The sequence below is a fragment of the Taudactylus pleione genome, unplaced genomic scaffold (genome assembly GCF_031769625.1).
Source record: "Taudactylus pleione unplaced genomic scaffold, aTauple2 ptg002555l, whole genome shotgun sequence".
Taxonomy (NCBI): Eukaryota; Metazoa; Chordata; class Amphibia; order Anura; family Myobatrachidae; genus Taudactylus; species Taudactylus pleione.
Genome location: NW_028286936.1, coordinates 58,746 through 82,631, shown reverse-complemented (window position 1 = coordinate 82,631; position 23,886 = coordinate 58,746). Strand labels below are relative to the sequence as shown.

The window sequence follows — 23,886 nt, the reverse complement described above, 5'->3', positions numbered from 1 at the left end:
CCTACGTCACCTGCTCAGTGTCCGCTGCATGTGTGACTCACCTGTCTAATGTCTGCCCACATCACCTGCTCAGTGTCCGAACGCTGCATGTGTGACTCTCCTGCCTAATGTCTGCCCACGTCACCTGCTCAGTGTCTGACAGCTGCATGTGTGGCTCATCTGCCTAATGTCTGCCCACGTCACCTGCTCAGTGTCCACTGTATTTTTGACTCAGCTACCTGATGTCTGACCACGACACCTGCTCAGTGTCCACTGCATGTGTGACTCACCTGCCTAATGTCTGCCCACGTCACCTGTTCAGTGTCCACTTCATGTGACTAACCTGCCTAATATCTGCCAACGTCACCTGTTCAGTGTCCACTGCATGTGTGACTCACCTGCCTAATGTCTGCCCACGTCACCTGTTCAGTGTCCACTGCATGTGTGACTCACCTGCCTAATGTATGCCCATGTCACCTGCTCAGTGTCCGACCTCTGCATGTGTGACTCACCTGCCTAATGTCTGCCCACGTCACCTGCTCAGTGTCCGACCGCTGGATGTGTGACTCACCTGCCTAATGTCTGCCCATGCAACCTGCTCAGTGTCCACTGCATGTGTGACTCACCTGCCTAATGTCTGCCCACGTCACCTGTTCAGTGTCCACTGCATGTGTGACTCACCTGCCTAATGTCTGCCCACGTCACCTGTTCAGTGTCCACTGCATGTGTGACTCACCTGCCTAATGTCTGCCCACGTCACCTGCTCAGTGTCCGACCGCTGCATGTGTGACTCACCTGCCTAATGTCTGCCCACGTCACCTGCTCAGTGTCCGACCGCTGCATGTGTGACTCACCTGCCTAATGTCTGCCCACTTCACCTGCTCAGTGTGCGACCGCTGGATGTGTGACTCACCTGCCTAATATCTGCCCACGTCACCTGCTCAGTGTCCACTGCATGTGTGACTCACCTGCCTAATTTCTGCCCACGTCACCTACTCAGTGTCCGACCGATGCATGTGTGACTCACCTGCCTAATGTCTGCCCAGGTGACCTGCTCAGTGTCCGACCGATGCATGTGTGACTCTCCTGCCTAATGTCTGCCCATGTCACCTGCTCAGTGTCTGACAGCTGCATGTGTGACTCATCTGCCTAATGTCTGCCCACGTCACCTGCTCAGTGTCCACTGCAATTTTGACTCAGCTACCTAATGTCTGACCACGACACCTGCTCAGTGTCCACTGCATGTGTGACTCACCTGCCTAATGTCTGCCCACGTCACCTGCTCAGTGTCCGACCACTGGATGTGTGACTCACCTGCCTAAGGTCTGACCACGTGACCTGCTCAATGTCCGACCGCTGCATGAGTAACTTTCCTCTAATGTCTGCCCACGCCACCTGCTCAGTGTCCGACCGCTGCATGTGTAATTCTCCTGCCTAATGTCTACCCAGGTGACCTGCTCAGTGTCCACTGCATGTGTGACTCACCTGCCTAATGTCTGCCCACGTCACCTGCTCAGTGTCCGACCACTGGATGTGTGACTCACCTGCCTAATGTCTGCCCACGTCACCTGCTCAGTGTCCGATCGCTGGATGTGTGACTCACCTGCCTAATGTCTGCCCAGGTGACCTGCTCAGTGACCGCTGCATGTGTGACTCTCCTGCCTAATGTCTGCCTACGTCACCTGCTCAGTGTCCGCTGCATGTGTGACTCACCTGTCTAATGTCTGCCCACATCACCTGCTCAGTGTCCGACCGCTGCATGTGTGACTCACCTGCCTAATGTCTGCCCACATCACCTGCTCAGTGTCCGACCGCTGGATGTGTGACTCACCTGCCTAATGTCTGCCCACGTCACCTGTTCAGTGTCCGACCGCTGGATGTGTGACTCACCTGCCTAATGTCTGCCCACGTCACCTGCTCAGTGTCCGACCGCTGGATGTGTGACTCACCTGCCTAATGTCTGCCCACATTACCTGCTCAGTGTCCAACCGCTGCATGTGTAACTCACCTGCCTAATGTCTGGCCAGGTGTCCTGCTCAGTGTCCGCTGCATGTGTGACTCACCTGGCTAATGTCTGCCCAGGTGTCCTGCTCAGTGTCCGCTGCATGTGTGACTCACCTGCCTAAGGTCTGACCACGTGACCTGCTGAGTGTCCACTGCATGTGTGAATCACCTGCCTAATGTCTGCCCACGTCACCTTTTCAGAGTCCACTGCATGTGTGACTCACCTGCCTAATGTCTGCCCATGTCACCTGCTCAGTGACCGACCACTGGATGTGTGACTCACCTGCCTAATGTCTGCCCAGCTGACCTGCTCCGTGACCGCTGCAGGTGTGACTCACCTGCCTAATGTCTGCCCACATGACCTGCTGAGTGTCCATTGCATGTGTGCCTCACCTGCCTAATGTCTGCCCACGTCACCTGCTCAGTGTCCACTGCAAGTGTGACTCACCTGCCTAATGTCTGCCCACGTCACCTGCTCAGTGTCCGACCGATGCATGTGTGACTCACCTGCCTAATGTCTGCCCAGGTGACCTGCTCAGTGTCCGTCCGATGCATGTGTGAATCACCTGCCTAATGTCTGCCCAGGTGACCTGCTCAGTGTCCGACCGCTGGATGTGTGACTCACCTGCCTAATGTCTGCCCACGTTACCTGCTCAGTGTCCAACCGCTGCATGTGTGACTCACCTGCCTAATGTCTGCCCAGGTGTCCTGCTCAGTGTCCGCTGCATGTGTGACTCACCTGCCTAATGTCTGCCCAGGTGTCCTGCTCAGTGTCCGCTGCATGTGTGACTCACCTGCCTAAGGTCTGACCACGTGACCTGCTCAATGTCCGACCGCTGCATGTGTAACTCTCCTCTAATGTCTGCCCACGTCACCTGCTCAGTGTCCACTGCATGTCTGCCCACGTCACCTGCCCAGTGTCCAACTGCTGGATGTGTGACTCACCTGCCTAATGTCTGCCCAGGTGACCTGCTCAGTGACCGCTGCATGTGTGACTCTCCTGCCTAATGTCTGCCTACGTCACCTGCTCAGTGTCCGCTGCATGTGTGACTCACCTGTCTAATGTCTGCCCACATCACCTGCTCAGTGTCCGACCGCTGCATGTGTGACTCACCTGCCTAATGTCTGCCCACATCACCTGCTCAGTGTCCGACCGCTGCATGTGTGACTCACCTGCCTAATGTCTGCCCACATCACCTGCACAGTGTCCGACCGATGCATGTGTGACTCATCTGCATGTGTGACTCACCTGCCTAATGTCTGCCCACATCACCTGCTCAGTGTCCGACCGCTGCATGTGTGACTCACCTGCCTAATGTCTGCCCAGGTGACCTGCTCAGTGTCCGACCGATGCATGTGTGACTCACCTGCCTAATGTCTGCCCATGTCACCTGCTCAGTGTCCACTGCATGTGTGACTCACCTGCCTAATGTCTGCCCATGTCACCTGCTCAGTGACCGACCACTGGATGTGTGACTCACCTGCCTAATGTCTGCCCAGGTGACCTGCTCAGTGACCGCTGCAGGTGTGACTCACCTGCCTAATGTCTGCCCACATGACCTGCTGAGTGTCCATTGCATGTGACTCACCTGCCTAATGTCTGCCCATGTCACCTGCTCAGTGTCCACTGCAAGTGTGACTCACCTGCCTAATGTCTGCCCCCGTCACCTGCTCAGTGTCCGCTGCATGTGAGACTCACCTGTCTAATGTCTGCCCACATCACCTGCTCAGTGTCCGACCGATGCATATGTGACTCACCTTCCTAATGTCTGCCCAGGTGACCTGCTCAGTGTCTGACCGATGCATGTGTGACTCACCTGCCTAATGTCTGCCCAGGTGACCTGCTCAGTGTCCGACCGCTGGATGTTTGACTCACCTGCCTAATGTCTGCCCACGTTACCTGCTCAGTGTCCAACCGCTGCATGTGTGACTCACCTGCCTAATGTCTGCCCAGGTGTCCTGCTCAGTGTCCGCTGCATGTGTGACTCACCTGCCTAATGTCTGCCCAGGTGTCCTGCTCAGTGTCCGCTGCATGTGTGACTCACCTGCCTAATGTCTGCCCACGTCACCTGCTCAGTGTCCGACCACTGGATGTGTGACTCACCTGCCTAAGGTCTGACCACGTGACCTGCTCAATGTCCGACCGCTGCATGAGTAACTTTCCTCTAATGTCTGCCCACGTCACCTGCTCAGTGTCCGACCGCTGCATGTGTAATTCTCCTGCCTAATGTCTACCCAGGTGACCTGCTCAGTGTCCACTGCATGTGTGACTCACCTGCCTAATGTCTGCCCACGTCACCTGCTCAGTGTCCGACCACTGGATGTGTGACTCACCTGCCTAATGTCTGCCCACGTCACCTGCTCAGTGTCCGATCGCTGGATGTGTGACTCACCTGCCTAATGTCTGCCCACGTCACCTGTTCAGTGTCCACTGCATGTCTGCCCACGTCACCTGCCCAGTGTCCGACTGCTGGATGTGTGACTCACCTGCCTAATGTATGCCCAGGTGACCTGCTCAGTGACTGCTGCATGTGTGACTCTCCAGCCTAATGTCTGCCTACGTCACCTGCTCAGTGTCCGCTGCATGTGTGACTCACCTGTCTAATGTCTGCCCACATCACCTGCTCAGTGTCCGAACGCTGCATGTGTGACTCACCAGCCTAATGTCTGCCCACATCACCTGCTCAGTGTCCGACCGCTGCATGTGTGGCTCACCTGCCTAATGTCTGCCCACATCACCTGCTCAGTGTCCGACCGATGCATGTGTGACTCACCTACCTAATGTGTGCCCAGGTGACCTGCTCAGTGTCCGACCGATGCATGTGTGACTCTCCTGCCTAATGTCTGCCCACGTCACCTGCTCAGTGTCTGACAGCTGCATGTGTGGCTCATCTGCCTAATGTCTGCCCACGTCACCTGCTCAGTGTCCACTGTATTTTTGACTCAGCTACCTGATGTCTGACCACGACACCTGCTCAGTGTCCACTGCATGTGTGACTCACCTGCCTAATGTCTGCCCACGTCACCTGTTCAGTGTCCACTTCATGTGACTAACCTGCCTAATATCTGCCAACGTCACCTGTTCAGTGTCCACTGCATGTGTGACTCACCTGCCTAATGTCTGCCCACGTCACCTGTTCAGTGTCCACTGCATGTGTGACTCACCTGCCTAATGTATGCCCATGTCACCTGCTCAGTGTCCGACCTCTGCATGTGTGACTCACCTGCCTAATGTCTGCCCACGTCACCTGCTCAGTGTCCGACCGCTGGATGTGTGACTCACCTGCCTAATGTCTGCCCATGCAACCTGCTCAGTGTCCACTGCATGTGTGACTCACCTGCCTAATGTCTGCCCACGTCACCTGTTCAGTGTCCACTGCATGTGTGACTCACCTGCCTAATGTCTGCCCACGTCACCTGTTCAGTGTCCACTGCATGTGTGACTCACCTGCCTAATGTCTGCCCACGTCACCTGCTCAGTGTCCGATCGCTGGATGTGTGACTCACCTGCCTAATGTCTGCCCACGTCACCTGTTCAGTGTCCGACCGCTGCATGTGTGACTCACCTGCCTAATGTCTGCCCACGTCACCTGCTCAGTGTCCGATCGCTGGATGTGTGACTCACCTGCCTAATGTCTGCCCACGTCACCTGTTCAGTGTCCACTGCATGTCTGCCCACGTCACCTGCCCAGTGTCCGACTGCTGGATGTGTGACTCACCTGCCTAATGTCTGCCCAGGTGACCTGCTCAGTGACTGCTGCATGTGTGACTCTCCAGCCTAATGTCTGCCTACGTCACCTGCTCAGTGTCCGCTGCATGTGTGACTCACCTGTCTAATGTCTGCCCACATCACCTGCTCAGTGTCCGAACGCTGCATGTGTGACTCTCCTGCCTAATGTCTGCCCACGTCACCTGCTCAGTGTCTGACAGCTGCATGTGTGGCTCATCTGCCTAATGTCTGCCCACGTCACCTGCTCAGTGTCCACTGTATTTTTGACTCAGCTACCTGATGTCTGACCACGACACCTGCTCAGTGTCCACTGCATGTGTGACTCACCTGCCTAATGTCTGCCCACGTCACCTGTTCAGTGTCCACTTCATGTGACTAACCTGCCTAATATCTGCCAACGTCACCTGTTCAGTGTCCACTGCATGTGTGACTCACCTGCCTAATGTCTGCCCACGTCACCTGTTCAGTGTCCACTGCATGTGTGACTCACCTGCCTAATGTATGCCCATGTCACCTGCTCAGTGTCCGACCTCTGCATGTGTGACTCACCTGCCTAATGTCTGCCCACGTCACCTGCTCAGTGTCCGACCGCTGGATGTGTGACTCACCTGCCTAATGTCTGCCCATGCAACCTGCTCAGTGTCCACTGCATGTGTGACTCACCTGCCTAATGTCTGCCCACGTCACCTGTTCAGTGTCCACTGCATGTGTGACTCACCTGCCTAATGTCTGCCCACGTCACCTGTTCAGTGTCCACTGCATGTGTGACTCACCTGCCTAATGTCTGCCCACGTCACCTGCTCAGTGTCCGACCGCTGCATGTGTGACTCACCTGCCTAATGTCTGCCCACGTCACCTGCTCTGTGTCCGACCGCTGCATGTGTGACTCACCTGCCTAATGTCTGCCCACTTCACCTGCTCAGTGTGCGACCGCTGGATGTGTGACTCACCTGCCTAATATCTGCCCACGTCACCTGCTCAGTGTCCACTGCATGTGTGACTCACCTGCCTAATTTCTGCCCACGTCACCTACTCAGTGTCCGACCGATGCATGTGTGACTCACCTGCCTAATGTCTGCCCAGGTGACCTGCTCAGTGTCCGACCGATGCATGTGTGACTCTCCTGCCTAATGTCTGCCCATGTCACCTGCTCAGTGTCTGACAGCTGCATGTGTGACTCATCTGCCTAATGTCTGCCCACGTCACCTGCTCAGTGTCCACTGCAATTTTGACTCAGCTACCTAATGTCTGACCACGACACCTGCTCAGTGTCCACTGCATGTGTGACTCACCTGCCTAATGTCTGCCCACGTCACCTGCTCAGTGTCCGACCGCTGGATGTGTGACTCACCTGCCTAATGTCTGCCCACATCACCTGCTCAGTGTCCGACCGCTGGATGTGTGACTCACCTGCCTAATGTCTGCCCACGTCACCTGTTCAGTGTCCGACCGCTGGATGTGTGACTCACCTGCCTAATGTCTGCCCACGTCACCTGCTCAGTGTCCGACCGCTGGATGTGTGACTCACCTGCCTAATGTCTGCCCACATTACCTGCTCAGTGTCCAACCGCTGCATGTGTAACTCACCTGCCTAATGTCTGGCCAGGTGTCCTGCTCAGTGTCCGCTGCATGTGTGACTCACCTGGCTAATGTCTGCCCAGGTGTCCTGCTCAGTGTCCGCTGCATGTGTGACTCACCTGCCTAAGGTCTGACCACGTGACCTGCTGAGTGTCCACTGCATGTGTGAATCACCTGCCTAATGTCTGCCCACGTCACCTTTTCAGAGTCCACTGCATGTGTGACTCACCTGCCTAATGTCTGCCCATGTCACCTGCTCAGTGACCGACCACTGGATGTGTGACTCACCTGCCTAATGTCTGCCCAGCTGACCTGCTCCGTGACCGCTGCAGGTGTGACTCACCTGCCTAATGTCTGCCCACATGACCTGCTGAGTGTCCATTGCATGTGTGCCTCACCTGCCTAATGTCTGCCCACGTCACCTGCTCAGTGTCCACTGCAAGTGTGACTCACCTGCCTAATGTCTGCCCACGTCACCTGCTCAGTGTCCGACCGATGCATGTGTGACTCACCTGCCTAATGTCTGCCCAGGTGACCTGCTCAGTGTCCGTCCGATGCATGTGTGAATCACCTGCCTAATGTCTGCCCAGGTGACCTACTCAGTGTCCGACCGCTGGATGTGTGACTCACCTGCCTAATGTCTGCCCACGTTACCTGCTCAGTGTCCAACCGCTGCATGTGTGACTCACCTGCCTAATGTCTGCCCAGGTGTCCTGCTCAGTGTCCGCTGCATGTGTGACTCACCTGCCTAATGTCTGCCCAGGTGTCCTGCTCAGTGTCCGCTGCATGTGTGACTCACCTGCCTAAGGTCTGACCACGTGACCTGCTCAATGTCCGACCGCTGCATGTGTAACTCTCCTCTAATGTCTGCCCACGTCACCTGCTCAGTGTCCACTGCATGTCTGCCCACGTCACCTGCCCAGTGTCCAACTGCTGGATGTGTGACTCACCTGCCTAATGTCTGCCCAGGTGACCTGCTCAGTGACCGCTGCATGTGTGACTCTCCTGCCTAATGTCTGCCTACGTCACCTGCTCAGTGTCCGCTGCATGTGTGACTCACCTGTCTAATGTCTGCCCACATCACCTGCTCAGTGTCCGACCGCTGCATGTGTGACTCACCTGCCTAATGTCTGCCCACATCACCTGCTCAGTGTCCGACCGCTGCATGTGTGACTCACCTGCCTAATGTCTGCCCACATCACCTGCACAGTGTCCGACCGATGCATGTGTGACTCATCTGCATGTGTGACTCACCTGCCTAATGTCTGCCCACATCACCTGCTCAGTGTCCGACCGCTGCATGTGTGACTCACCTGCCTAATGTCTGCCCAGGTGACCTGCTCAGTGTCCGACCGATGCATGTGTGACTCTCCTGCCTAATGTCTGCCCACGTCACCTGCTCAGTGTCTGACAGCTGCATGTGTGACTCATCTGCAAGTGTGACTCACCTGCCTAATGTCTGCCCACGTCACCTGTTCAGTGTCCACTGCATGTGACTAACCTGCCTAATGTCTGCCAACGTCACCTGTTCAGTGTCCACTGCATGTGTGACTCACCTGCCTAATGTCTGCCCACGTCACCTGTTCAGTGTCCACTGCATGTGTGACTCACCTGCCTAATGTATGCCCACGTCACCTGCTCAGTGTCCGACCTCTGCATGTGTGACTCACCTGCCTAATGTCTGCCCACGTCACCTGCTCAGTGTCCAACCGCTGGATGTGTGACTCACCTGCCTAATGTCTGCCCACGTCACCTGTTTAGTGTCCACTGCATGTGTGACTCACCTGCCTAATGTCTGCCCACATCACCTGTTCAGTGTCCACTGCATGTGTGACTCACCTGCCTAATGTCTGCCCACGTCACCTGCTCAGTGTCCGACCGCTGCATGTGTGACTCACCTGCCTAATGTCTGCCCACGTCACCTGCTCAGTGTCTGACAGCTGCATGTGTGACTCATCTGCCTAATGTCTGCCCACGTCACCTGCTCAGTGTCCACTGCAATTTTGACTCAGCTACCTAATGTCTGACCACGACACCAGCTCAGTGTCCACTGCATGTGTGACTCACCTGCCTAATGTCTGCCCACGTCACCTGCTCAGTGTCCGACTGCTGGATGTGTGACTCACCTGCCTAATGTCTGCCCACGTCACCTGCTCCGTGTCCAACCGCTGGATGTGTGACTCACCTGCCTAATGTCTGCCCACGTCACCTGTTCAGTGTCCGACCGCTGGATGTGTGACTCACCTGCCTAATGTCTGCCCACGTCACCTGTTCAGTGTCCGACCACTGGATGTGTGACTCACCTGCCTAATGTCTGCCCACGTCACCTGCTCAGTGTCCGACCGCTGGATGTGTGTCTCACCTGCCTAATGTCTGCCCAGGTGACCTGTTCAGTGTCCACTGCATGTCTGCCCACGTCACCTGCCCAGTGTCCAACTGCTGGATGTGTGACTCACCTGCCTAATGTCTGCCCAGGTGACCTGCTCAGTGACCGCTGCATGTGTGACTCTCCTGCCTAATGTCTGCCTACGTCACCTGCTCAGTGTCCGCTGCATGTGTGACTCACCTGTCTAATGTCTGCCCACATCACTTGCTCAGTGTCCGACCGCTGCATGTGTGACTCACCTGCCTAATGTCTGCCCACATCACCTGCTCAGTGTCCGACCGCTGCATGTGTGACTCACCTGAATAATGTCTGCCCACATCACCTGCTCAGTGTCCGACCGATGCATGTGTGACTCACCTGCCTAATGTCTGCCCAGGTGACCTGCTCAGTGTCCGACCGATGCATGTGTGACTCTCCTGCCTAATGTCTGCCCACGTCACCTGCTCAGTGTCTGACAGCTGCATGTGTGACTCATCTGCCTAATGTCTGCCCACGTCACCTGCTCAGTGTCCACTGCAATTTTGACTCAGCTACCTAATGTCTGACCACGACACCTGCTCAGTGTCCACTGCATGTGTGACTCACCTGCCTAATGTCTGCCCACATCACCTGCTCAGTGTCCACTGCATGTGTGACTAACCTGCCTAATGTCTGCCCACGTCACCTGTTCAGTGTCCACTGCATGTGTGACTCACCTGCCTAATGTCTGCCCACGTCACCTGTTCAGTGTCCACTGCATGTGTGACTCACCTGCCTAATGTCTGCCCACGTCACCTGCTCAGTGTCCGACCTCTGCATGTGTGACTCACCTGCCTAATGTCTGCCCACGTCACCTGCTCAGTGTCCGACCGCTGGATGTGTGACTCACCTGCCTAATGTCTGCCCACGCAACCTGTTCAGTGTCCACTGCATGTGTGACTCACCTGCCTAATGTCTGCCCACATCACCTGTTCAGTGTCCACTGCATGTGTGACTCACCTGCCTAATGTCTGCCCACGTCACCTGCTCAGTGTCCGACCTCTGTATGTGTGACTCTCCTGCCTAATGTCTGCCCACGTCACCTGCTCAGTGTCAGACCGCTGGATGTGTGACTCACCTTCCTAATGTCTGCTTACGTCACCTGCTCTGTGGCCACTGGATGTGTGATTCTCCTGCCTAATGTCTGCCCAGGTGTCCTGCTCAATGTCCAACCGCTGCATGTGTAACTCTCCTCTAATGTCTGCTCACGTCACCTGCACAGTGTCCGACCGCTGCATGTGTAATTCTTCAGCCTAATGTCTGCCCAGGTGACGTGCTCAGTGTCTGACCGCTGCATGTGTGACTCACCTACCTAATGTCTGCCCACGTCACCTGCTCAGTGTCCACTGCATGTGTGACTCACCTGGCTAATGTCTGCCCACGTCACCTGCTCAGTGTCCACTGCATGTGTGACTCAGCTGCCTAATGTCTGCCCATGTCACCTGCTCAGTGTCCGACCGCTGGATGTGTGACTCACCTGCCTAATGTCTGCCCACGTCACCTGTTCAGTGTCCACTGCATGTCTGCCCACGTCACCTGCCCAGTGTTCAACCGCTGGATGTGTGACTCACCTGCCTAATATCTGCCCAGGTGACCTGCTCAGTGACCACTGCATGTGTGACTCACCTGCCTAATGTCTGCCCACGTCACCTGCTCAGTGTCCACTGCATGTGTGACTCACCTGCCTAATGTCTGCCCACGTCACCTGCTCAGTGTCCGACCGCTGCATGTGTGACTCACCTGCCTAATGTCTGCCCACGTCACCTGCTCAGTGTCCGACCTCTGCATGTGTGACTCACCTGCCTAATGTCTGCCCACGTCCCCTGCCCAGTGTCCAACCGCTGGATGTGTGACTCACCTGCCTAAAGTCTGCCCAGGTGACCTGCTCAGTGACCGCTGCATGTGTGACTCACCTGCCTAATGTCTGCCCAGGTGACCTGCTCAGTGTCCGCTGCATGTGTGACTCACCTGCCTAATGTCTGCCCAGGTGACCTGCTCAGTGTCCACTGCATGTGTGACTCTCCTGCCTAATGTCTGCCTATGTCACCTGCTCAGTGTCCGCTGCATGTGTGACTCACCTGCCTAATGTCTGCCCACGTCACCTGCTCAGTGTCCACTGCATGTGTGACTCACCTGGCTAATGTCTGCCCACGTCACCTGCTCAGTGTCCACTGCATGTGTGACTCAGCTGCCTAATGTCTGCCCATGTCACCTGCTCAGTGTCCGACCGCTGGATGTGTGACTCACCTGCCTAATGTCTGCCCACGTCACCTGCTCAGTGTCCGACCGCTGCATGTGTGACTCACCTGCCTAATGTCTGCCCACGTCACCTGCTCAGTGTCTGACCGCTGCATGTGTGACTCACCTGCCTAATGTCTGCCCAGGTGACCTGCTCAGTGTCCACTGCATGTGTGACTCTCCTGCCTAATGTCTGCCTACGTCACCTGCTCAGTGTCCGCTGTATGCGTGACTCACCTGCCTAATGTCTGCCCACGTCACCTGCTCAGTGTCTGCTGCATGTGTGACTCACCTGCCTAATGTCTGCCCACGTCACCTGCTCAGTGTCCGCTGCATGTGTGACTCACCTGCCTAATGTCTGCCCACGTGACCTGCTCAGTGTCCACTGCATGTGTGACTCACCTGCATAATGTCTGCCTACGTCACCTGCTCAGTGTCTGACCGCTGCATGTGTGACTCACCGCCTAATGTCTGCCCACGTCACCTGCTCAGTGTCTGACCGCTGCATGTGTGACTCACCTTCCTAATGTCTGCCCACGTCACCTGCCCAGTGTCCGACCGCTGCATGTGTGACTCACCTGCCTAATGTCTGCCCACGTCACCTGCTCAGTGTCTGACCGCTGCATGTGTGACTCACCTGCCTAATGTCTGCCCACGTCACCTGCTCAGTGTCTGAACTCTGCATGTGTGACTCACCTGCCTAATGTCTGCCCACGTCACCTGCCCAGTGTCCAACCGCTGGATGTGTGACTCACCTGCCTAATGTCTGCCCAGGTGACCTGCTCAGTGACCGCTGCATGTGTGACTCACCTGCCTAATGTCTGCCCAGGTGACCTGCTCAGTGTCCGCTGCATGTGTGACTCTCCTGCCTAATGTCTGCCTATGTCACCTGCTCAGTGTCCGCTGCATGTGTGACTCACCTGCCTAATGTCTGCCCACGTCACCTGCTCAGTGTCCGACCGCTGCATGTGTGACTCACCTGCCTAATGTCTGCCCACGTCACCTGCCCAGTGTCCAACCGCTGGATGTGTGACTCACCTGCCTAATGTCTGCCCAGGTGACCTGCTCAGTGTCCGCTGCATGTGTGACTCACCTGCCTAATGTCTGCCCAGGTGACCTGCTCAGTGTCCACTTCATGTGTGACTCTCCTGCCTAATGTCTGCCCACGTCACCTGCTCAGTGTCTGACCGCTGCATGTGTGACTCACCTGCCTAATGTCTGCCCACGTCACCTGCCCAGTGTCCAACCGCTGCATGTGTGACTCTCCTGCCTAATGTCTGCCCACGTCACCTGCTCAGTGTCCAACCGCTGCATGTGTGACTCTCCTGCCTAATGTCTGCCCACGTCACCTGCTCAGTGTCTGACCGCTGCATGTGTGACTCTCCTGCCTAATGTCTGCCCACGTCACCTGCTCAGTGTCTGACCGCTGCATGTGTGACTCTCCTGCCTAATGTCTGCCCACGTCACCTGCTCAGTGTCTGACCGCTGCATGTGTGACTCATCTGCCTAATGTCTGCCCAGGTGACCTGCTCAGTGTCCACTGCATGTGTGACTCTCCTGCCTAATGTCTGCCTACGTCACCTGCTCAGTGTCCGCTGTATGTGTGACTCACCTGCCTAATGTCTGCCCATGTCACCTGCTCAGTGTCCGCTGCATGTGTGACTCACCTGCCTAATGTCTGCCCACGTCACCTGCTCAGTGTCCGCTGCATGTGTGACTCACCTGCCTAATGTCTGCCCACGTGACCTGCTCAGTGTCCACTGCATGTGTGATTCACCTGCCTAATGTCTGCCTACGTCACCTGCTCAGTGTCTGACCGCTGCATGTGTGACTCACCTTCCTAATGTCTGCCCACGTTACCTGCCCAGTGTCCGACCGCTGCATGTGTGACTCACCTGCCTAATGTCTGCCCACGTCACCTGCTCAGTGTCTGACCGCTGCATGTGTGACTCACCTGCCTAATGTCTGCCCACGTCACCTGCTCAGTGTCTGACCGCTGCATGTGTGACTCACTTGCCTAATGTCTGCCCAGGTGACCAGCTCAGTGTCCGACCGCTGCATGTGTGACTCACTTGCCTAATGTCTGCCCAGGTGACCGGCCGTGCATCACCCTACACTGCTGGGACTACTCCTCCTGTCATCCTCATTTCTATTCATGCTCTCAGTGGTCTTTGTCACCCAAGCGATATCTCTGCTGCATTCACCATTTTCATTTTTACTCTGCATAATGTGGCAATTACCTTATAATTAAATTATACATTAAATTGTGCAGAAATACCTCACATACGGCAGATGTCATGCCAACTTCTTCACTGTCGTTGAAACATGAAATTTGCCTAAACTTTTGCATAGGACTGTGCTTGTACTATGTGTGTGTATATATATATATATACACATTAATACACACACATTTCCTGCAGATGGTATTACTATGTTGTCGACTGTCTCACTCTACAGTACATTATATATGTACCCCAGGGACGCATGTTATGTTTGTATGTCAAAGCTTCAAGCAATATGCTACATTTGAGTATGTGTCCAGGGTTTGGGTTAGCGTATTATGTATACCCATGTTCCTGTGTAACGTTTTATGTTTGTCTTTGTCTGTTCAAGCCTTGGGTAGCATATTATATTTGTTTATTTAGACTTCGGGTAGCATGTTACATTTGTGTATCCAGCCCTCTGGGTAGTGTGTTACGTTTGTGTATCCAGGCCTCAGGGTAGTGTGTTACATTTGTGTATCCAGGCCTCTGGGTAGTGTGTTACGTTTGTGTATCCAGGCCTCAGGGTAGTGTGTTACGTTTGTGTATCCAGGCCTCTGGGTAGTGTGTTACGTTTGTGTATCCAGGCCCCTGGGTAGTGTGTTACGTTTGTGTATCCAGGCCTCTGGGTAGTGTGTTACGTTTGTGTATCCAGGCCTCAGGGTAGTGTGTTACGTTTGTGTATCCAGGCCTCTGGGTAGTGTTACGTTTGTGTATCCAGGCCTCTGGGTAGTGTTACGTTTGTGTATCCAGGCCTCTGGGTAGTGTGTTACGTTTGTGTATCCAGGCCTCTGGGTAGTGTGTTACGTTTGTGTATCCAGGCCTCTGGGTAGTGTGTTACGTTTGTGTATCCAGGCCTCTGGGTAGTGTGTTACGTTTGTGTATCCAGGCCTCTGGGTAGTGTGTTACATTTGTGTATCCAGGCCTCTGGGTAGTGTGTTACGTTTGTGTGTCCAGGCTTCAGGGTAGTGTGTTACGTTTATGTGTCCAGGCTTCAGGGTAGTGTGTTATGTGGGTGTGTCCAGGCTTTAGGGTAGTGTGTTATGTGGGTGTGTCCAGGCTTTAGGGTAGTGTGTTATGTGGGTTTGTCCAGGCTTTAGGGTAGTGTGTTATGTGGGTGTGTCCAGGCTTTAGGGTAGTGTGTTACGTTTGTGAGTCCAGGCTTTAGGGTAGTCTGTTATGTGGGTGTGTCCAGGCTTTAGGGTAGTGCGTTACGTTTGTGTTTCCAGGCTTTAGGGTAGTGCGTTACGTTTGTGTGTCCAGGTTTTAGGGTACTGTGTTACGTTTGTGTGTCCAGGCTTTAGGGTAGTGTGTTACGTTTGGGTGTCCAGGCTTCAGGGTAGTGTGTTACGTTTATGTGTCCAGGCTTCAGGGTAGTGTGTTATGTGGGTGTGTCCAGGCTTTAGGGTAGTGTGTTATGTGGGTGTGTCCAGGCTTTAGGGTAGTGTGTTATGTGGGTTTGTCCAGGCTTTAGGGTAGTGTGTTATGTGGGTTTGTCCAGGCTTTAGGGTAGTGTGTTATGTGGGCGTGTCCAGGCTTTAGGGTAGTGCGTTACGTTTGTGTGTCCAGGCTTTAGGGTAGTGTGTTACGTTTGTGCGTCCAGGCTTTAGGGTAGTCTGTTATGTGGGCGTGTCCAGGCTTTAGGGTAGTGCGTTACGTTTGTGTGTCCTGGCATTAGGGTAGTGTGTTATGTTTGTGTGTTCAGGCTTTAGGGTAGTGCGTTACGTTTGTGTATCCAGGCCTCTGGGTAGTGTGTTACGTTTGTGTATCCAGGCCTCTGGGTAGCGTGTTACGTTTGTGTATCCAGGCCTCTGGGTAGCGTGTTACATTTGTGTATCCAGGCCTCTGGGTAGTGTTACGTTTGTGTATCCAGGCCTCTGGGTAGTGTGTTACGTTTGTGTATCCAGGCCTCTGGGTAGTGTGTTACGTTTGTGTATCCAGGCCTCTGGGTAGCGTGTTACATTTGTGTATCCAGGCCTCTGGGTAGTGTTACGTTTGTGTATCCAGGCCTCAGGGTAGTGTGTTACGTTTGTGTATCCAGGCCTCTGGGTAGTGTGTTACGTTTGTGTATCCAGGCCCCTGGGTAGTGTGTTACGTTTGTGTATCCAGGCCTCTGGGTAGTGTGTTACGTTTGTGTATCCAGGCCTCAGGGTAGTGTGTTACGTTTGTGTATCCAGGCCTCTGGGTAGTGTTACGTTTGTGTATCCAGGCCTCTGGGTAGTGTTACGTTTGTGTATCCAGGCCTCTGGGTAGTGTGTTACGTTTGTGTATCCAGGCCTCTGGGTAGTGTGTTACGTTTGTGTATCCAGGCCTCTGGGTAGTGTGTTACGTTTGTGTATCCAGGCCTCTGGGTAGTGTGTTACGTTTGTGTATCCAGGCCTCTGGGTAGTGTGTTACATTTGTGTATCCAGGCCTCTGGGTAGTGTGTTACGTTTGTGTGTCCAGGCTTCAGGGTAGTGTGTTACGTTTATGTGTCCAGGCTTCAGGGTAGTGTGTTATGTGGGTGTGTCCAGGCTTTAGGGTAGTGTGTTATGTGGGTGTGTCCAGGCTTTAGGGTAGTGTGTTATGTGGGTTTGTCCAGGCTTTAGGGTAGTGTGTTATGTGGGTGTGTCCAGGCTTTAGGGTAGTGTGTTACGTTTGTGAGTCCAGGCTTTAGGGTAGTCTGTTATGTGGGTGTGTCCAGGCTTTAGGGTAGTGCGTTACGTTTGTGTTTCCAGGCTTTAGGGTAGTGCGTTACGTTTGTGTGTCCAGGTTTTAGGGTACTGTGTTACGTTTGTGTGTCCAGGCTTTAGGGTAGTGTGTTACGTTTGGGTGTCCAGGCTTCAGGGTAGTGTGTTACGTTTATGTGTCCAGGCTTCAGGGTAGTGTGTTATGTGGGTGTGTCCAGGCTTTAGGGTAGTGTGTTATGTGGGTGTGTCCAGGCTTTAGGGTAGTGTGTTATGTGGGTTTGTCCAGGCTTTAGGGTAGTGTGTTATGTGGGCGTGTCCAGGCTTTAGGGTAGTGCGTTACGTTTGTGTGTCCAGGCTTTAGGGTAGTGTGTTACGTTTGTGCGTCCAGGCTTTAGGGTAGTCTGTTATGTGGGCGTGTCCAGGCTTTAGGGTAGTGCGTTACGTTTGTGTGTCCTGGCATTAGGGTAGTGTGTTATGTTTGTGTGTTCAGGCTTTAGGGTAGTGCGTTACGTTTGTGTATCCAGGCCTCTGGGTAGTGTGTTACGTTTGTGTATCCAGGCCTCTGGGTAGCGTGTTACGTTTGTGTATCCAGGCCTCTGGGTAGCGTGTTACATTTGTGTATCCAGGCCTCTGGGTAGTGTTACGTTTGTGTATCCAGGCCTCTGGGTAGTGTGTTACGTTTGTGTATCCAGGCCTCTGGGTAGTGTGTTACGTTTGTGTATCCAGGCCTCTGGGTAGCGTGTTACATTTGTGTATCCAGGCCTCTGGGTAGTGTTACGTTTGTGTATCCAGGCCTCTGGGTAGTGTGTTACGTTTGTGTATCCAGGCCTCAGGGTAGTGTGTTACGTTTGTGTATCCAGGCCTCTGGGTAGTGTTACATTTGTGTATCCAGGCCTCTGGGTAGTGTGTTTCGTTTGTGTATCCAGGCCTCAGGGTAGTGTGTTACATTTGTGTATCCAGGCCTCTGGGTAGTGTGTTACGTTTGTGTATCCAGGCCTCTGGGTAGTGTGTTACGTTTGTGTATCCAGGCCTCTGGGTAGTGTGTTACGTTTGTGTATCCAGGCCTCTGGGTAGTGTGTTACGTTTGTGTATCCAGGCCTCTGGGTAGCGTGTTACGTTTGTGTATCCAGGCCTCTGGGTAGTGTTACGTTTGTGTATCCAGGCCTCTGGGTAGTGTGTTACGTTTGTGTATCCAGGCCTCTGGGTAGTGTGTTACGTTTGTGTATCCAGGCCTCTGGGTAGCGTGTTACATTTGTGTATCCAGGCCTCTGGGTAGTGTTACGTTTGTGTATCCAGGCCTCTGGGTAGTGTGTTACGTTTGTGTATCCAGGCCTCAGGGTAGTGTGTTACGTTTGTGTATCCAGGCCTCTGGGTAGTGTTACGTTTGTGTATCCAGGCCTCTGGGTAGTGTTACGTTTGTGTGTCCAGGCCTCTGGGTAGCGTGTTACATTTGTGTGTCCAGGCCTCTGGGTAGTGTTACGTTTGTGTATCCAGGCCTCTGGGTTGTGTGTTACGTTTGTGTATCCAGGCCTCTGGGTAGTGTGTTACGTTTGTGTATCCAGGCCCCTGGGTAGTGTGTTACGTTTGTGTATCCAGGCCTCTGGGTAGTGTGTTACGTTTGTGTATCCAGGCCTCTGGGTAGTGTGTTACGTTTGTGTATCCAGGCCTCTGGGTAGTGTGTTACGTTTGTGTATCCAGGCCTCTGGGTAGTGTGTTACGTTTGTGTATCCAGGCCTCTGGGTAGTGTGTTACATTTGTGTATCCAGGCCTCTGGGTAGTGTTACGTTTGTGTATCCAGGCCTCTGGGTAGTGTGTTACGTTTGTGTATCCAGGCCTCTGGGTAGTGTGTTACGTTTGTGTGTCCAGGCCTCTGGGTACCGTTTAACGTTTGTATATCCAGGCCTCTGGGCAGCGTGTTACGTTTGTGTGTCCAGGCATCAGAGTAGCGTGTTACGTTTGTGTATCCAGGCATCAGGGTAGTGTGTTACGTTTGTGTATCCAGGCATCAGGGTAGCGTGTTACGTTTGTGTATCCAGGCATCAGGGTAGCGTGTTACGTTTGTGTATCCAGGCATCAGGGTAGTGTGTTACGTTTGTGTATCCAGGCCTCTGGGTAGTGTTACGTTTGTGTATCCAGGCCTCTGGGTAGTGTGTTACGTTTGTGTATCCAGGCCTCTGGGTAGTGTGTTACGTTTGTGTATGCAGTCCTCTGGGTAGTGTGTTACGTTTGTGTATCCAGGCCTCTGGGTAGTGTGTTACGTTTGTGTGTCCAGGCCTCTGGGTACCGTGTTACGTTTGTATATCCAGGCCTCTGGGCAGCGTGTTACGTTTGTGTGTCCAGGCATCAGGGTAGCGTGTTACGTTTGTGTATCCAGGCCTCTGGGTAGCGTGTTACATTTGTGTATCCAGGCCTCAGGGTAGCGTGTTACGTTTGTGTGTCCAGACATCAGGGTAGCGTGTTACGTTTGTGTATCCAGGCATCAGGGTAGTGTGTTACGTTTGTGTGTCCAGACCTCTGGGTAGCGTGTTACGTTTGCGTGTCCAGGCATCAGGGTAGCGTGTCCAGGCATCAGGGTAGCGTGTCCAGGCATCAGCGTAGTGTGTTACGTTTGTGTATCCAGGCATCAGGGTAGTGTGTTACGTTTGTGTATCCAGACCTCTGGGTAGCGTGTTACGTTTGTGTGTCCAGACCTCTGGGTAGCGTGTTAAGTTTGCGTGTACAGGCTTCAGGGTAGCGTGTTACGTTTGTGTGTCCAGGCATCAGGGTAGCGTGTTACGTTTGTGTATCCAGGCATCAGGGTAGTGTGTTATGTTTTTGTGTCCAGGCATCAGGGTATTGTGTTATGTTTTTGTGTCCAGGCATCTGGGTAGTGTGTTACGTTTGTGTGTCCAGGCTTTAGGGTCGTGTGTTATGTTTGTGTGTCCAGGCTTCAGGGTAGTGTGTTACATTTGTGTGTCCAGCCATCAGGGTAATGTGTTACGTTTGTGTGTCCAGTCTTTAGGGTAGTGTGTTACGTTTGTGTGTCCAGGCTTCAGGGTAGTGTGTTATGTGGGTGTGTCCAGGCTTTAGGGTAGTGTGTTATGTGGGTGTGTCCAGGCTTTAGGGTAGTGTGTTATGTGGGTGTGTCCAGGCTTTAGGGTAGTGTGTTACGTTTGTGCGTCCAGGCTTTAGGGTAGTCTGTTATGTGGGTGTGTCCAGGCTTTAGGGTAGTGCGTTACGTTTGTGTTTCCAGGCTTTAGGGTAGTGCGTTACGTTTGTGTGTCCAGGCTTTAGGGTAGTGCGTTACGTTTGTGTGTCCAGGTTTTAGGGTACTGTGTTACGTTTGTGTGTCCAGGCTTTAGGGTAGTGTGTTACGTTTGGGTGTCCAGGCTTCAGGGTAGTGTGTTACGTTTATGTGTCCAGGCTTCAGGGTAGTGTGTTATGTGGGTGTGTCCAGGCTTTAGGGTAGTGTGTTATGTGGGTTTGTCCAGGCTTTAGGGTAGTGTGTTATGTGGGTGTGTCCAGGCTTTAGGGTAGTGTGTTATGTGGGTTTGTCCAGGCTTTAGGGTAGTGTGTTATGTGGGTGTGTCCAGGCTTTAGGGTAGTGTGTTATGTGGGTGTGTCCAGGCTTTAGGGTAGTGTGTTACGTTTGTGCGTCCAGGCTTTAGGGTAGTCTGTTATGTGGGTGTGTCCAGGCTTTAGGGTAGTGCGTTACGTTTGTGTTTCCAGGCTTTAGGGTAGTGCGTTACGTTTGTGTGTCCAGGTTTTAGGGTACTGTGTTACGTTTGTGTGTCCAGGCTTTAGGGTAGTGTGTTACGTTTGTGTGTCCAGTCTTTAGGGTAGTGTGTTACGTTTGTGTGTCCAGGCTTCAGGGTAGTGTGTTACGTTTATGTGTCCAGGCTTCAGGGTAGTGTGTTATGTGGGTGTGTCCAGGCTTTAGGGTAGTGTGTTATGTGGGTGTGTCCAGGCTTTAGGGTAGTGTGTTATGTGGGTGTGTCCAGGCTTTAGGGTAGTGTGTTACGTTTGTGCGTCCAGGCTTTAGGGTAGTCTGTTATGTGGGTGTGTCCAGGCTTTAGGGTAGTGTGTTATGTGGGTGTGTCCAGGCTTTAGGGTAGTGTGTTATGTGGGTGTGTCCAGGCTTTAGGGTAGTGTGTTATGTGGGTTTGTCCAGGCTTTAGGGTAGTGTGTTACGTTTGTGCGTCCAGGCTTTAGGGTAGTCTGTTATGTGGGCGTGTCCAGGCTTTAGGGTAGTGTGTTATGTGGGTGTGTCCAGGCTTTAGGGTAGTGTGTTATGTGGGTTTGTCCAGGCTTTAGGGTAGTGTGTTACGTTTGTGCGTCCAGGCTTTAGGGTAGTCTGTTATGTGGGCGTGTCCAGGCTTTAGGGTAGTGCGTTATGTTTGTGTGTCCTAGCATTTGGGTAGTGTGTTATGTTTGTGTGTCCAGGCTTCAGGGTAGTGTGTTACATTTGTGTGTCCAGCCATCAGGGTAATGTGTTACGTTTGTGTGTCCAGTCTTTAGGGTAGTGTGTTACGTTTGTGTGTCCAGGCTTCAGGGTAGTGTGTTACGTTTATGTGTCCAGGCTTCAGGGTAGTGTGTTACGTTTATGTGTCCAGGCTTCAGGGTAGTGTGTTATGTGGGTGTGTCCAGGCTTTAGGGTAGTGTGTTATGTGGGTGTGTCCAGGCTTTAGGGTAGTGTGTTATGTGGGTGTGTCCAGGCTTTAGGGTAGTGTGTTACGTTTGTGCGTCCAGGCTTTAGGGTATTGTGTTATGTTTGAGAAATTCTTGATTCATGTTGTGTTGTTTTTTGCAGTTTTACATACACAGCAGACACCTGTCCCTGTGTAAGATGTTTCCAGACAAGTTTGAGATGGAGCCAAGCGCCCCCCCTAAGGTGAGATACTCATGGTCATGTCTGTCGGGGAGAGGTCACTGGCACCAGGCCGCCTTAGTGTGGCACCAAGGTCACTATTCAGCACCACCGCACGGGTCAACTACCAAGGGGATTAGGGACCACTCCAGTCCATTAATAAGTGTTACTGACTCCTCCTACTGCGCCATCAGAGGTTTGGTCCCTGTCACACAGGCACCTGGGACCTTATATATGGGCATGTATGTGGTCTGGCCACGCTGCCACTGACTATGGGTGGTAGTACAGGAAGGGTGAGCTCACTGCGCTCACTAAGAACAGCCAGAGAGTGGAAAAGCGATTGCGCTAATCTGGAAGTCACAGGATACAGCAAGTGGATGTTTATTAAGTTATAATAAAATGTCCCATAAAGGCCTTTATTCTCCATGCAATACACTGGGAACACACACAGCACAAGTGATACAAACACTTCCCGGCCCAACAGCCATTTTATTCAGTACAGCTGCGAGTAATCCAGCCCGTGTCACCTTAATCCAATCCAGGTGAGTGCATGCAATGAGCAGTGTATCCTCCTGTTGGCATTTCCACACCTGGGTACCTTGTATTCAGTGGCAGAGGGTATGTTCCTGTCCCGATACACCAGCTGCCTTATCCCTCCCTGGCAGCTGGAAGTCTAGGTGAGGAGATCGTATTTAGTGGCAGAGGGTATATTCCCGTGAAGGGTGGTTGGGGGCTTTGCCCAGGGCCTACACTGCTGACTGGACACGCAGGATCAGAGTCGCTGGTTGGGGATGGGAAACGGGAACAGCAGTGCACTGGTGCCATGGATAGCGCTAGAAGGAGAGGGAGAGGGAGGAGGGTCCTGCCTGTGGGGGCTTACAGTCACAATAATCCCATGCCTTTATTGTATGCTTCATTCTGCGCTGATCCCTTTATAAGACTGTGAAATAACGGATCTATGTCCATGTTGTGGGGTAAATGTCACTTTATCTCTGCGTCTTATCTGTAGACCGAAGGATTCCGCTACCCTAGACCGTCCTCCGTGCCGCCTTCCCCATCAGTGTCCCAACCGTCCAGTCCTCATCACAGTGAAGATGAAGAGGAGGATGGCGATGAGAGGTACAACGAGGACGAAGAAGCAGAAAGGGATCGCCAGAACATTAAGTCCACATTTGCTCTTGGTCCGGTATCTCGAAGCAAGAAAAAACATGGAGAGTACAGAAACTGAAATCTTACAGCATGTAACTGTAATACCTCTGTGTACCAGCAGGGGGGGCTCAGGATGCTGTTATACAATGCCCTTCACTCCCCCCTGTGGCAGGGAATAGGTAATGCAGCTTTGTCTCCTGTGGGACCTAGACTAGATTGGCTGGTGTAGTGCGACTATCCCATTGAATATGTATCTGTGGTGCAGAAATAGTTAAACCTTTATTGCTTTCACTCCGCTGTGTGTCTAAATTATTACAAGTCATCATTTTATACCGTCTAACACAAAACTGAGGGTTACACTCGCTCAACAGGAAAGTGGTCCACTGCGACATCATCGCGATTCTGTCAACCCGCTGAACGCAACACTTTGTCAGCAGAAGCGCTATGGTTCCAGGGAAGTGGGGAACAGAGTTACCAAGAAATATGGTAGATTGCAGTCAGCAACTTCTCATCTTCAATTAAACAGGGTCCGATTCTGATAGATATTTAAACATGAAATACAGAAAAGGAGAGGAAATGTGATGCATAAGAGCTAAAATAAACCTTATTCTGAAAATATGCTGAGAATAACAGTAGTATGACAATTAGCCGTATGTTATCTCCCAGTTTAGGGACGTTACCACCAAGTCTGTCTGCGCGGCTTTCAGCTGTATCCACTGCGAGCATTGCTGAGTCTGTGGCTGTTACAGTGGGATGTGTGTAGGCTGCGCTGTGTCTGTACATAAGGCTATCACATAATTACAGAGACCCACAAGAGTAGCCCATGGGCTTCCGATGCCCCCAGGTCTGGCATATACCTAGTCCCTGGAGCTCTGGTAACAGGACCAGTACTAGGGCACTAAGTGATAACCGTCCGATGCTTCTCATTGAATATTGGGAGCTTGGAGGTTTTTTCCCCCCTACAATGATATTTTTACAGTTGTTTTATACAGCGCTTCTATATTACGCAGTGTATTACAGAGAGAGTA

General features: G+C 53.0%; 1 protein-coding gene across 1 annotated transcript in view; it reads left to right on the top strand.

Moving 5' to 3' along the window:
- The window catches only part of LOC148431264 (glycogen [starch] synthase, liver-like), a gene marked incomplete at its 5' end in the record, with an annotated part of 29,856 nt that extends 6,744 nt beyond the window's left edge, over positions 1-23,112 (top strand). Inside the window, 2 exons of the mRNA XM_088466141.1 lie at positions 21,653-21,733; positions 22,719-23,112. Coding sequence (XP_088322267.1) covers positions 21,653-21,733; positions 22,719-22,937 — 300 coding nt within the window. The remainder of the gene's footprint in view (positions 1-21,652; positions 21,734-22,718) is intronic.
- Positions 23,113-23,886: the final 774 nt, after the last annotated feature.